At 40.7% G+C, this 13,168-nt stretch overlaps 1 protein-coding gene across 5 annotated transcripts in view; it reads right to left on the bottom strand.

Moving 5' to 3' along the window:
* The window catches only part of itprid2 (ITPR interacting domain containing 2), a 50,400-nt gene that overhangs the window by 10,143 nt on the left and 27,089 nt on the right, over window positions 1-13,168 (bottom strand). For 4 of the 5 annotated variants that reach the window (XM_082507299.1, XM_082507301.1, XM_082507302.1 and 1 more), the window contains 4 exons: window positions 4,854-4,961; window positions 2,931-3,297; window positions 1,351-1,534; window positions 701-746 (listed from right to left, as the gene is read on the bottom strand). In XM_082507299.1, coding sequence (XP_082363425.1) covers window positions 701-746; window positions 1,351-1,534; window positions 2,931-3,297; window positions 4,854-4,961 — 705 coding nt within the window. The remainder of the gene's footprint in view (window positions 1-700; window positions 747-1,350; window positions 1,535-2,930; window positions 3,298-4,853; window positions 4,962-13,168) is intronic. The other variant, XM_082507303.1, reaches the window with a different exon arrangement.

The raw sequence follows: 13,168 nt of genomic DNA, 5'->3' as shown, positions 1-13,168 counted from the left end.
AACTATATATAGTTTTATGTACTCGATCTGGCTAGTTAAGGATTAAAAGATGGGCTCGCACTTCTTACAAACAATGGTGTGACTATATGGACAATGAAGATAAACAACAATGTTCATAACGGGCTCTAACAGAATCCACCTTAACAGGGAGTCGGTGTTAATGACAGAAAAGTCCACAGATATTTAGACAATAAAATGTTAAGAAGTGAAATTTCAGCCGTGGATTTCTTCAAAACGTCATTTTCAAGTAAAACGATCTAAACCAGGGGTCTCGAACTCCAGGCCTCAAGGGCCGGTGTCCTGCAGGTTTTAGATCTCACCCTGGGTCAACACACCTGAATCAAATGATTAGTTCATTACCAGGCCTCTGGAGAACTTCAAGACATGTTGAGGAGGTAATTTAGCCATTTAAATCAGCCGTGTTGGATCAAGGACACATCTAAAACCTGCAGGACACCGGCCCTCGAGGCCTGGAGTTCGAGACCCCTGATCTAAACAATGAAATTTTTGTATTATTCAAACGTATCTTGGTGAGTGTTCCACAAGGAATGAAATGCATTCAGTCAGTCAGCCCTCACAGACACAGTACACATTTGCATTTTACTGAAAAGCACTGAATACAAACATGACCATCTGCTTGCTTAAAGGAAAAATGCAAGTGAAACGATAAGGTCACTCAGAAACTCAAGTCAGCGCTCACCTCCCGATCTAGACGTCCTGTGTGGGTTAGCCTCGTCTTCGTTAATCTACAGGACAAAAACAGGCTGAGTTTTAGGAGAAAGAAAGAACTGAACAGAGTCCTTCCCCTAAATAAAAGCTCAGGCTTTTTACCAACTACTCCGCTTCACTGAGCAGATTCAGGCAACGTGTGTCAACAAGCTCGTTTTTCTAAAGCTGCAAAGACCAGTGGACACGGGTTCTGATCTACCTGACACCCATGTGTCCCTTTTCTGTCTTCAAGAGTTTTTTTGTTTTTTTACCCCCCCCCCCGATGACGTAAGCTGTTGTGAACAGCTGGTTCTGAGGTCTAAAGTATAGCCTAAATATGCATAAAATTTCACTTCTGCCAGCGTATTACAGTAAGTAGAGGATTTTTGTCTTTATTTGCATGAATTTGAATCCTAGAGTATCGTTCCAAGCCATGCCCACTGGCTAACAGCCTACAAGGGAACCAGTCTGTGAGAACCGACAGCATACATGTAAATGTGAAATGGCTTTGGTAACCTGGGACACCATCACAAACACAGGAACAGCTAAATAGTAGTTGGTGACAACATTGTAACATGCCCATGGAAAGAGGTCACCCACTAATTTGACCAAGGAGTATGAAGCCCCCAGAGAAACCCGTACCTCCTCTATTTCAAAAGAGTCTGCATTTTCTGTGCGAAGATGTGCCGGCCGTGGCGGAGCCAGGGTGTGAGGAGCTTTCTCTGGGGTGGAGTTTCTTTTCTCCACCTCTTTAACCACCTGAGTGCCTTCCCCTGTTCCCTGGTTGGTTGACTGAAGGTCTGGGTCGGTGGTGTGCTGTTCAGGTCTGATGGGAAGTAGAAGTTAGTCAACTGAGAAGTAACTGGTAGAATATTTTGTTATTCAGTTATTTATATAACCTTAGCTTGACGTCTGAGCAAACTGGGACAGTGGGAGCTTATGTATGAGTACTGCAGCTTTGGATGCATGGATTCAAGCTGGCAGTGAAGTTTCATACTTCATGAAGAGTCTGATATCGGTTATTAATAAATACATGAGAGAGATTAACAGCAGCTTACGTGTTTTGAATTAAAACACTGATGCTATGAGTAGCACCAGGATGCTAATATGACAAAAATTACATCCCAAATTTGAGGTACTTTACAAATATTTTTCTTCTGTGTGATTCAGTGAATAATACATTTTAAGTCATTCAGAGGAATAGTTTTAAATGGAAACTTTCTTGTTAGTCATTCTAGTCACTTCTATTTATAAACCCAATTACAAAAAGGGTTCATACTCTGTATGTAAATAAAAGTAGAATACGTTGACTCACAAATCTCAAACTCATATTTTATTCACTGTAGAAGATAGCTAATGTTTGCACTGAGAAATTGTGGCATTTTAGAAAAAATACTAGCTCTTTTTTTTTTTTTTAATCTGATTCTCAGAAGTAAAAAATAAGCACAGGCTAATTCTGATAATCTGCAGGAGTCTCTGTGGGCAAGGGATAAGGCCACGAGTCAATACTGAATCATGAATACCAGAAATACCAGATGTGAAATGATGCCTGCATCATCATCCAGCGCGATTATGATGGTTAATGATGGTCTTTGGAAGCCTATTCTTGGAGAGTGGTACAGATCTTTACATGCTAGCTAGGAGTACTCTGACTGCAGTTATGTGCGGAGATGCAATCCTCACATCTATTACCTGAGATGATTCAGTGACACCTGGGTTACTCCTTGTACAGGACAATGCCCAGCCTCATGTCTGCAATTCCTGAATGACAGTAACTGATGGCACTGACTAGCCGTCACATTCCTCAGACCTGAATCCAATTGAGAACATCTGAGATGTTATGGTGCATCTGAAACCAGAGACAGACCGTCTAGGAGCTCACTAATGCTCTGATCCAGATCTGGAAAGAGATCCCCAGGACACCATCTAATATCTTATTTGCTACAGGATTAACGGTAGCAAAAAGCAAAACTAGAAATGGTCTGTGGGCACCACTTGCTAAGTATTTCCCTTTTGTCTCATTTGTTGCCTCTCCATCACACCTGCTGTCACTGTTCTTTGTACTAAAGCAGGTGAAATGGATTCACAATGTAATATGATTCCTAACTGGACAGACCGATATTACTGAGGTCTGACAAAGTTTGAGAACCACTGGCTTCAATATCGATCTATATGTGTCATCCACAACTTCAAACTGGTTTATATGCATTAAGTAATGATACCTGTTGTCTGTTAGGGAACCTGTCTCTCCATCCCCACTGGTTTCCTCTGTAACTGTCGCGAGGGGACAGTTGTCTTTCTTGCGCATGTGTTTTGGGCTAACCACCTCTGCCTGGTGGTGAGAGTTGGTACTGGATCCGTCCTGTTCTGCTGACGCTGGTGCGTCAGCAGGAGCTTCATGTCCATTGGTTAGCATTTGCTGGTTAGGCGTTTGGGCTTCCGTCGACTCTGAGTTGGACGAGAACAAGTTGCGTCTGCTAATGCTTCTCGTGAGGATTTTGGCAGCGTTTATTACTGGGTCCCTCTTCTTCAGAGGAGAAGACTGCTCGTCTCCTCCTCCCTTTCGTCCTCCTTTTGCTCCTCCCTCTACTTCTCAGACACAATTATAAAAAGTTAGAAAAAAGCCAAATCACTAACACTTTGGAGTAACACAAATATTGGTCAAACAACTACTAAAATAACTATTAAACTATTAAAAACTATTTAAAAAAAAAAAAAAAAAAAAAAAAAAAAAAAAAAAAAGAACCACACCTGTCAGGAGTAGGGATGGGTATCGTTTAGGTTTTATCCGATATCGGTGCCAAACCGGTATTTTTGAAACAGTGCCGGTGCTTAAACGGTGCTTAAAGAATGGAAAACACAAACTTTGTCCAAAAACCTCTCATGTTCAGCTGTTTTTTTTGTAAAAAGATAACAATGTTAGCCTTTTCTGCAGCTATAGAGCATATACGGCATCACTCTTGGCTGGAAGCAGTGCTTAAACAATGGAAAAAACACAAACTTTGTCCAAAAACCTCTCATGTTTAACTGTTTTCCACTTTTTCTTTGGTCATTTTAGCCTTTTTGGCCAGGGTGAAGGGAGTATCTGCCATCAAACAAGAGGACAGCCGCATGTAGCTATGATGATGTTTGCTAGTTCACCTTACATGCATTAATGTAATAACGTGGTTAGCCTACTCAGCGTAAATTACACACGAACAACATTAAGCTACTCACGCAGAGAAGAACGGCTGCTGCTGCCATCATCATCCTCATCATTTCTGCTACACTGGCAGGGCTAGGGGCCAGGACTCTACTCTTCGTGTTTTTGGGGGATGTTGCTAACTCCGGGTCCGATAACAGGCAACCCACCCGCAGTAGATGTGCTCGGTGTGAGGTCTTGCAGCAAGCTATCAAATACGGCGCATTTCTCGGCTTTTAAAAAAAACGTTATGCGTCGCCAGGTGTTTCATCAGATTTGAGGTGTTACCTCCTTTGACAGTATCACAGTATCAGCTTAAAGCACTTGTTGCAGGCTGCCGAGTTTGCATATTTTGCTGTGAAGTACAGCCAGACTTTTGACCGCTTTGCCTTGGTCATTTTTAACCTGTAGCTCTGCTCTAAAAGAACGTACGTACCTGGCCCCGCCTACTATCCTCGGAAACGTAAAATGATTGGCTAGAATCCAAAGTGTATCACAGCTCAGGAAAAAAAAGCACCGAAATAAAGCACCGAAATGTGCGCTGCTTTTCGGTCTGGTTACTACCGTTTATGTCAGAACCGGATACCGGTACCCATCCCTAGTCAGGAGGCAAGGGTGCTGATCATGTCTTATTTAAAAATGTCTGTTCATCGTCTATTATGTAAAGTGATCCTTGTTAAAGCATCAAGTTGACCAGATATGACTAAAAACCATATGGACTTTGCTTTCAGTATCAAGTATAGGGCTACCCAACTATTCAGCTAGTGATTTTTATCAGTGTTTTTCTAGTCTGATGACTTCAGTTAAATAAGCCCACTGTAATATATTAAGTACATTTTATTGTAAACATCCTCCACAGCAGTAAAAGTCAGATTAGTGTTTGTGCACGACTCTCTGCGCTGCTCAGCCGGTCCAGACTAAAACAGTCCTTCAATGGACTTTCTGTTGTTGTTGTCGTCATTACCTTGATCCGTAGTGCTGATCCGCTGGACCGGCTGCCCAGAAACTTGACTGTAGAGCTGGAAGAACTCGTTCGCTACTGTTGTCAAGACCTCGATCTGACGGAAACGACCTGAGAAAGAAGGCAGACAAGACGGTCATAACTAGGGATGGGTACCGGTATCGTTCTGACATAAACGGTAGTAACCAGACCGAAAAGCAGCGCACATTTCGGTGCTTTTTTTTCCTGAGCTGTGATACACTTTAGATTCTAGCCAATCTGTCTGTGAAGGTTCTCAGTCATCCAGGTCATCGTAGTCAAAGGAGCTTGCAAAGAAAAGCGTCTGGACTTCTTTAAGTTGCTTGAAGACGTTTCACCTCTCATCCGAGAAGCTTCTTCAGTTCTAAGGTCAAATGGTGGAGAGTCCCAGATATAAACCTAGTGGGAGTGACCCCTCCCCTCTGTCCCTCTGTGGGGGGGTCACTCCCACTAGGTTTATATCTGGGACTCTCCACCATTTGACCTTAGAACTGAAGAAGCTTCTCGGATGAGAGGTGAAACGTCTTCAAGCAACTTAAAGAAGTCCAGACGCTTTTCTTTGCAAGCTCCTTTGACATTCTAGCCAATCATTTTACGTTTCCGAGGATAGTAGGCGGGGCCAGGTACGTACGTTCTTTTAGAGCAGAGCTACAGGTTAAAAATGACCAAGGCAAAGCGGTCAAAAGTCTGGCTGTACTTCACAGCAAAATATGCAAACTCCGCAGCCTGCAACAAGTGCTTTAAGCTGATACTGTGATACTGTCAAAGGAGGTAACACCTCAAATCTGATGAAACACCTGGCGACGCATAACGTTTTTTTTAAAAGCCGAGAAATGCGCCGTATTTGATAGCTTGCTGCAAGACCTCACACCGAGCACATCTACTGCGGGTGTGGTGCCTGTTATCGGACCCGGAGTTAGCAACATCCCCCAAAAACACGAAGAGTAGAGTCCTGGCCCCTAGCCCTGCCAGTGTAGCAGAAATGATGACGGATGATGATGGCAGCAGCAGCCGTTCTTCTCTGCGTGAGTAGCTTAATGTTGTTCGTGTGTAATTTACGCTGAGTAGGCTAACCACGTTATTAAATTAATGCATGTAAGGTGAACTAGCAAACACCGTCGTAGTTACATGCAGCTGTCTTCTTGTTTGATGGCAGATACTCCCTTCACCCTGGCCAAAAAGGCTAAAGTGACCAAAGAAAAAGTGGAAAACAGTTAAACATGAGAGGTTTTTGGACAAAGTTTGTGTTTTTTCCATTGTTTAAGCACTGCTTCCAGCCAAGAGTGATGCCGTATATGCTCTATAGCTGCAGAAAAGGCTAACATTGTTATCATTTTACAAAAAAAACAGCTGAACATGAGAGGTTCTTGGACAAAGTTTGTGTTTTCCATTCTTTAAGCACCGGTTTAAGCACCGTTTAAGCACCGGCACTGTTTCAAAAATACCGGTTTGGCACCGATATCGGATAAAACCTAAACGATACCCATCCCTACTCCTGACAGGTGGTTTTTTGTTTTTTTTTTTAATAGTTTTTAATAGTTTAATAGTTATTTTAGTAGTTGTTTGACCAATATTTGCGTTACTCCAAAGTGTTAGTGATTTGGCTTTTTTCTAACTTTTTATAATTGCGTCTGAGAAGTAGAGGGAGGAGCAAAAGGAGGACGAAAGGGAGGAGGAGACGAGCAGTCTTCTCCTCTGAAGAAGAGGAACCCAGTAATAAACGCTGGTATCGGATAAAACCTAAACGATACCCATCCCTAGTCATAACACACCGCTCCAGAGAGAGAGAACAGCAGGAAAACAAAGAAAGAAAAGGACATGTGCAAGGCTTCCAGCCTGGACTGCTGGCACAGGACAGACTGTAGCCATGAATTTATGCTGACCCTGTTCAACAGAACAAACCACTTTTTTTTTTAAGGGCGTAAAGCATCAACCAACTACAAAGCAATGACCAATTTGCTTTTTTAAGTGAAAAAGATCTTAAAGTATAGATTTCTGTATCCTGCATAGTGCTGAGTAAAATAAAATAAAAAAAATCATCTCAGGAGATTCACAGTTTCAGAAAACCAGACACCAGAGCTGTGACACTGCAGGAGACCAGAGACACGAACAGCAACTGCCAGAAACTATGGATTTTTTTTCAGTTTCCCCTGCTTTTGTATTGTTACAAGCTAAATGTGTGCTCTAGGCTCTAAAAATGAAACGGACATGTTTTCATCAGATTCTCAGTAAAGCTCCATAAATGTAATTTCAGCCTGTTACAGATGAAAGTTGACAGTCATGAGTTTGGCCTTTGCTCTAAAATAGAGCTCACTATACAAGTGTTTATTAGATGAGCAGAAATAAAGGAGTGAATGGTGGAGTGATTCCACAGCAGGACTTCATTCTTCAGAGAAATTGCTATTGTTAAAAATCTGGTTTTAAACAAAATGAATGTTTTGAATTGAAGAACTATTCTGAGAAATGAAAAACATCAAAAGCTGAACACGGACGTCAGCTCCGCCACTCCTTCCTCCTCCTCCCTCCTCTTGGGGTTGTGTAAGTCGAGCTGTCAGTCTTATTTCTAACAGGATGATGACTTGCATACTTTCCTGTCTTCCCTGCTCCCCCTGCCTGTCTCTCACTGTCTAAATACTCATCAGTCTGTTATAAAAACACCGACTTCTGTCTCCTGTCTTTATGTGAACATGTTGTTTCTCGCTTTTATGTAACAACCTGAAACACAGATCTGCTAACTTATATTTCCCTCACCTCTGACTTGCAAAGCCAAAACAACAACAACATTTATTTATACTGCATCAGAGGTAAAAGTAAACACATCATAACTGGATGTGTACATTTGATGGTGCTCTCACATAAAAAGTTAAAAGCAAAAGCCAAGTTGTAGCTTAGAGTTTACTCAGCATCTCTGATGTTTTAGCTTGCTTTAGCTCCTGGGTTCTGTTTCAGTGTGCTTTCACACCTACAGTTTATTTAATCTGGTTTGAATCAGTGCATGTTCTGGACGAGTGGATAACAATGATAATTTTACTCCAAACATCCAGCCAATATTTCAGGCAAAACCATACATAGCAGGCTAGTTGCTACAGTTTCTGTACTCTGTAGTCAACCACAAAGTATACAAGGCTACTGGAAGACGTTTAGCTTGAGTCAGTCAAGGTTAGCATAAACTAACTAAGCAAAAAGACCCTATGCAATGATGCAGATGTGGACGTTGGCCTTTCCTAAAATTTGTTTTTACCCCAAAGTGGCCCAAAAAACCCAAAACCAATTAATGCACCTTTAACCTCCTAAGACCCGAACTCTTTCACGACATGCATTTTTAATTTCTCTTTGATATTTTTTTTTTTAACCTTATTTTTGTTTTTAAGAAAAATAAGAGCCACATATGAGGATTTGTTTAAAATTTTGATAGAACAGTAGCAGTATAATGTCCTCGTAAGTGGATATCAGGCCCATGTAGAGCAAAATTGAGTATTTTAGTCTAAATAACCCAAATTGTGATGTCCACATATGTGGATACAGGGTCCGAGGAGGTTAAAATAAGCTGCAGATCAGGCTGTCACTCACAACTCATGAGTATAGAACATCCTATTACACATACAGCTGTGTGTGATGATAGTAATACTGTGCGAGTGAGTTTCCTGCTCACTGCTGACTCTGCGTTAATGCTCATTCTGAGGATCCTAATACAGGAAGTGAGGATTAAGTGAAAACGGCACACACTCTTTTTCTGTATCCATCCCTGGAGATTTCTTTCTGATGGTGAGAACGGAGCTTACATAACAAACAACAACACACGCATGTATGTCTGGGATCTAGGGAACCAGTGGACGAGTATGAGAATGTTCTGGAAAAGAAGAAAGCCTCCAGGAACCTGAGACGGGCCAGAAACTGTTAAAGGAGCAGTTCATCTTAGACACCCATCTGTAACTTTCATACATTTAGCTTTGAAATAAACATCTACTTAATCTTTTAGCTTTGGAGACCTGGACTGTCTTTTACTGTTACCATGTGCAAGTGTCCAGGTATGTGGAGGTTAAAAAAAAAAAGGAAACGCTCCTCTGAAGTTTCATCTGTGCCTGTCATTTACAACCCTGGTCCACAAAAGTTGACATGTTGTATACAGTGAGTACATCAGCAAGGCAAAATATCAAATGTTGAGACAATACAATACACTTCCTTTAAATTTAATGCAAGGATGTTTCAAAAAACGTTGAGGGCAGAGGGACGTTTACCATTGTGTTGCATGACCTCCTTTTGCTTGATATGAGGTTTCAACAGTTCAGGGCGTTCTTTGTTGCATTTTTCCACTTCGCAATGCTCCAAATGTTTTCAGTTCATCCGTTGTGACCTTCAGAATGTGGTTTGTATCATCTTACAAAATTAAGCAAGGAAATACTTGAAAAACACCGCCAGATATGTAGCACATATCATAACATTTCCCCCATTTTCACAGGCTTAAAAGTAATTGATACAGTTTGAGGGCCATGTGAGGCCTGTCCCCTTCTTATTTAATGTCAGAATGAAGCAGACATAATATTTGAATTTGATTCAAAGGTTTTCAATCTAATTTCAAATGGGGCCCAAAGAGCTGTCAGTGCAAGTGAAGGCAGGTTATCGTTAAGCTGAAAAACCAACCTATCAGAGACAGCAAAAAATTTAGGAGTGGCCAAAACAACAATCGTGAAATAAAGGAACTGATCAGCTCAGCAACACTAAAAAGACCTGAAAGATCTCAGGAGAAAAACAGCTGATGATCCGAGACAAACCTCATAAAATACATCTGCCAAACACGGTGGAGGAAATGTTATAGCATGGACGTGTATGGCTGTGAGTGGAACCAGATCACTAGTATTTATCGCCCATAGAGCAGCTATTCTCTCCTCAAATTCAGATTCAATTCTGGAAAACTTCATTTCCAAAATGAATGAATGAGCTAAAGCATAACATCGCAGAATATTTTCATCCAAATATTTAAAATAATTATGAAATTTGAAATTCTGTTTGTCCAATCACTTCGGAGTCTCTAGAAATGGGGGACCATGTATAAAAACGCTCGCAATTTCCAAACAGTTCAAGCAAAATTTGTGTTAAACCCTTCACTGGTCTAAAATCCGCTAAAAACTATAGACTTTCTATATTCATCCAATAAACTACAGCTCTAAGTGTACCGTCATGGATGCTGACTTTTGAACAAAGGGCTGATAACAGGCTCAATAGTCCATCTTTTCTTTATTTTAAAAACCCACCATCCATGATTTGAAAAAGACTTTCACACACACACACACACAAGTACAGCTAGCAGTGCCGCATGAGGGAACAGAACCGCATGGCTGGATTATGTCGAAAAAATATCATTAAACTGTTTGCCTATGCAGGATTTCATGGTCTGATAAATAATAAGCTTCAGCCGCTCTCAAATACTCTATAATGATTTCTTCACATTCTAATCTCTAATAATCATGTTGCTGATCCACTGACAGTTAATGCAGCTAATTGTGGGATGTTAATTCAGGTCTTTCCAAGTAATGTATGACTTTTTTCATTTGTTTTGTGGCAACATTTAAATTGAGAATGCACATCACTTTCTAATTCTATCGTTTTTTTTGCACCAGTTCAAGGCAAATACAAGCTTTTCTTTCCATTTGTATGTTGTTTTTGTATGTTACTAAAATTGTCAACGTTTCTCATTACATCGGTTTGATCTGCAGAATAATATCAGTCAGTAATAACAGTCAAAAGCTGTGACTTCTTTGTGAACTCTTAACACCTGAGAGCGTAAGCCTGGAAGAGTTGCATGATTTGTAGAGAGTCAACAGGTCTTCTGTTGACTCTCAGTCAGGGTGATGTCATGTTCACTTCTTCGCATTCATCTGAAGCGTTCAACACGTCTGATTGTGACGATTAAACTGAAATCATACTGAACTTGAGAGACTGCTGTCAGTACATTTGTGCTCTCCATTTCCACAATGAAGGCAGTGCAAGTGTCCAGCCAAGGTTCGCTGGGCTCTGATGTGTGTAATAAACAAACATTGATAAGAGAGCCACTGCAGACCTTTGGATAGTGTGTGAGAGCATTGCTAGAGTTTGTAGCAATGGACTCAATATAAAAAGCATTAGAGCAATGTAGACCGTGCTTGTGGCTGAAGAGGCACAGCTGCTCAGTCAAGACAGCTGGAGATTTCAGCGAAACAGGAAGAAGCCACTTGAAGTTGTTTGTCATATGAAATTCAATGGAAGCCAGCGGGGCCGAAATTAAATATGAGAAATAGGACTGCGCCTTTCCAAACAACACAAGTCAAGAGACAAGGTCAAAGGATTTTTATCATTAATAAATACAAAGAGGTTTTCTTTCCTGTGATATTCCCGGGACAAGTTAAGGTGCAATTATTTCTTTGCACACATAAAAGCTCACAACAATCAGCAACAACATTAAAACAAGAGCGAGTTGAATAACAATCAATCACGCCTTTATAACTTTTTTAAATATCCTGCTTGGAAACAGCGGTGTATGGCATTTATGCAGATGCTCCTTTGATTCGGATCAACTAAACAGTGTCGCAGAGCAAGCATACCCTCTTTCGTGGAAATGGTACTCCCCCAGAAAGCTATCACACCAAACCACACCATAACCCTGCTGAGGGTTGACCCGAGGACCACAGCAAAGAGCCAAAGGTGATGACTTTTATCTGCCCACCACAACTTTGGCTTTGACTCGGTTGAGTCAAGGAGCTTCAGTTTGCGTGCCATCAAACATCTTGTGACTCATATAGTTATTACTGGGAGCTAACAAGAAAATGAGGTCGTGACCCTGAGATATGCAGACAGAAATAATATATGTACACGAGCAGCCACACCCACTCTTGGTGTCCATAATGACCTGCATTAGTGTTTTAGAAAATAAACATCCAGGCCTGGGACCTTTGGTAAACTAAATGTCAGGATTTCTATTTGTTGGTGATAGAGATTACTTCATTGGCTACTGTCTGCAGCTCACACTCACAATATTAACCTTTCACACCACAACGCTCTATGTAGAAAAATCCAACAGCTGTTGAGATTAACTTTTGTTAAATTTAGTTAATTCTGCAACACACACACACACACACACACACACACACACACACACACACAGAACAACCTTGAATGACAAGAAGAACATTGAGTGCTGCAACAGATGGCATGGCTCTCACAGAGCCCTGATCAACATCACAGAGTCAGACTGAGATCACATGATGAGACACCAGGCGCCGACATGGACTCAATTCAAAGTGTGGCATTATTCTGCAAAATGCCAAAGCCTGCATTGGCATACTGATGAGTCGGGATCAATTTAAACCAGTAATCTAAATTCCAAAGAAGTTAGGGCGCTGTATAAAATGTTTAAAAAAAAAAACAAACCCAGAATGCAATGATTTGCAAACCAGATTTTACTCACAGAAGAACATAAAAACATTCAAATATTTAAAATGAGATGCACCATTTTAAGAGGAAAAATTTTGGCTCAGTTTGTATTTTGTGGCAGCAACAAATTAAAAATAAATAAATAAATAAATAAAAGCAGGCCATGTTTACCACTGTGTAACATCTCTTCTTCTTTTAACAGCAGTCTACAAACTACAAACTGAAGAGAACAGCTGCTGGACTTTCAGAGAAAGAGTGTTGTCCCATTTTTGTCTGCTATCTAGCTGCTTAACAGTCCTGGGTCTTCTTTGTCATATTTTTTAATTTAGTGATGTTCCAAATGTTAATGCTAAACTGCCCTGCCTGCAATACAGACCTTTTCACCAAAGAGTTAAGGTCAGTGATCCTAACACTGGTTTTCAGCTTTGTCCCTTACACACAGGGATTTCTCCAATTTCTCCAAATGTGTAGGTGATATCATGCTCTGTAGATGAGTCTCTGCAATTTGACTTTTGGGACAATTATTCTGAAATTGCAGCACAGTTTGTAGATGCAGTTTTTTTTTGCAGACTGGTGAACCTCTGCACAGCTTTGCTTCTGAGAAACTACCTCTCTAAGATGCTCTTACAGTCCCAGTTACTTTTCCAGCCTTTCGTTGCCTTCTCCCAACTTTTGAGACGTATCGCTGCCATCAAATTCAAACTAAGCCAATATTTTTAATTAAATACTGAAATGTGTCAGTTTAAACATCTTATATATTTTCTATGTACTAAAATAGGGGCTTTGGAAATGCAAATCAGTGCATTCTGTTTATATTTACATTTACACAGCATCCAAACAGTTTTGGACCTGGGTTTATATTTGGCTTTTATGCAGTTGAGACAGTTGTTCAT

Source organism: Aulonocara stuartgranti, assembly GCF_965226115.1.
Source record: "Aulonocara stuartgranti genome assembly, chromosome: 16".
Lineage (NCBI taxonomy): Eukaryota > Metazoa > Chordata > Actinopteri > Cichliformes > Cichlidae > Aulonocara > Aulonocara stuartgranti.
This window is presented reverse-complemented; position numbering and strand designations above follow the sequence as displayed.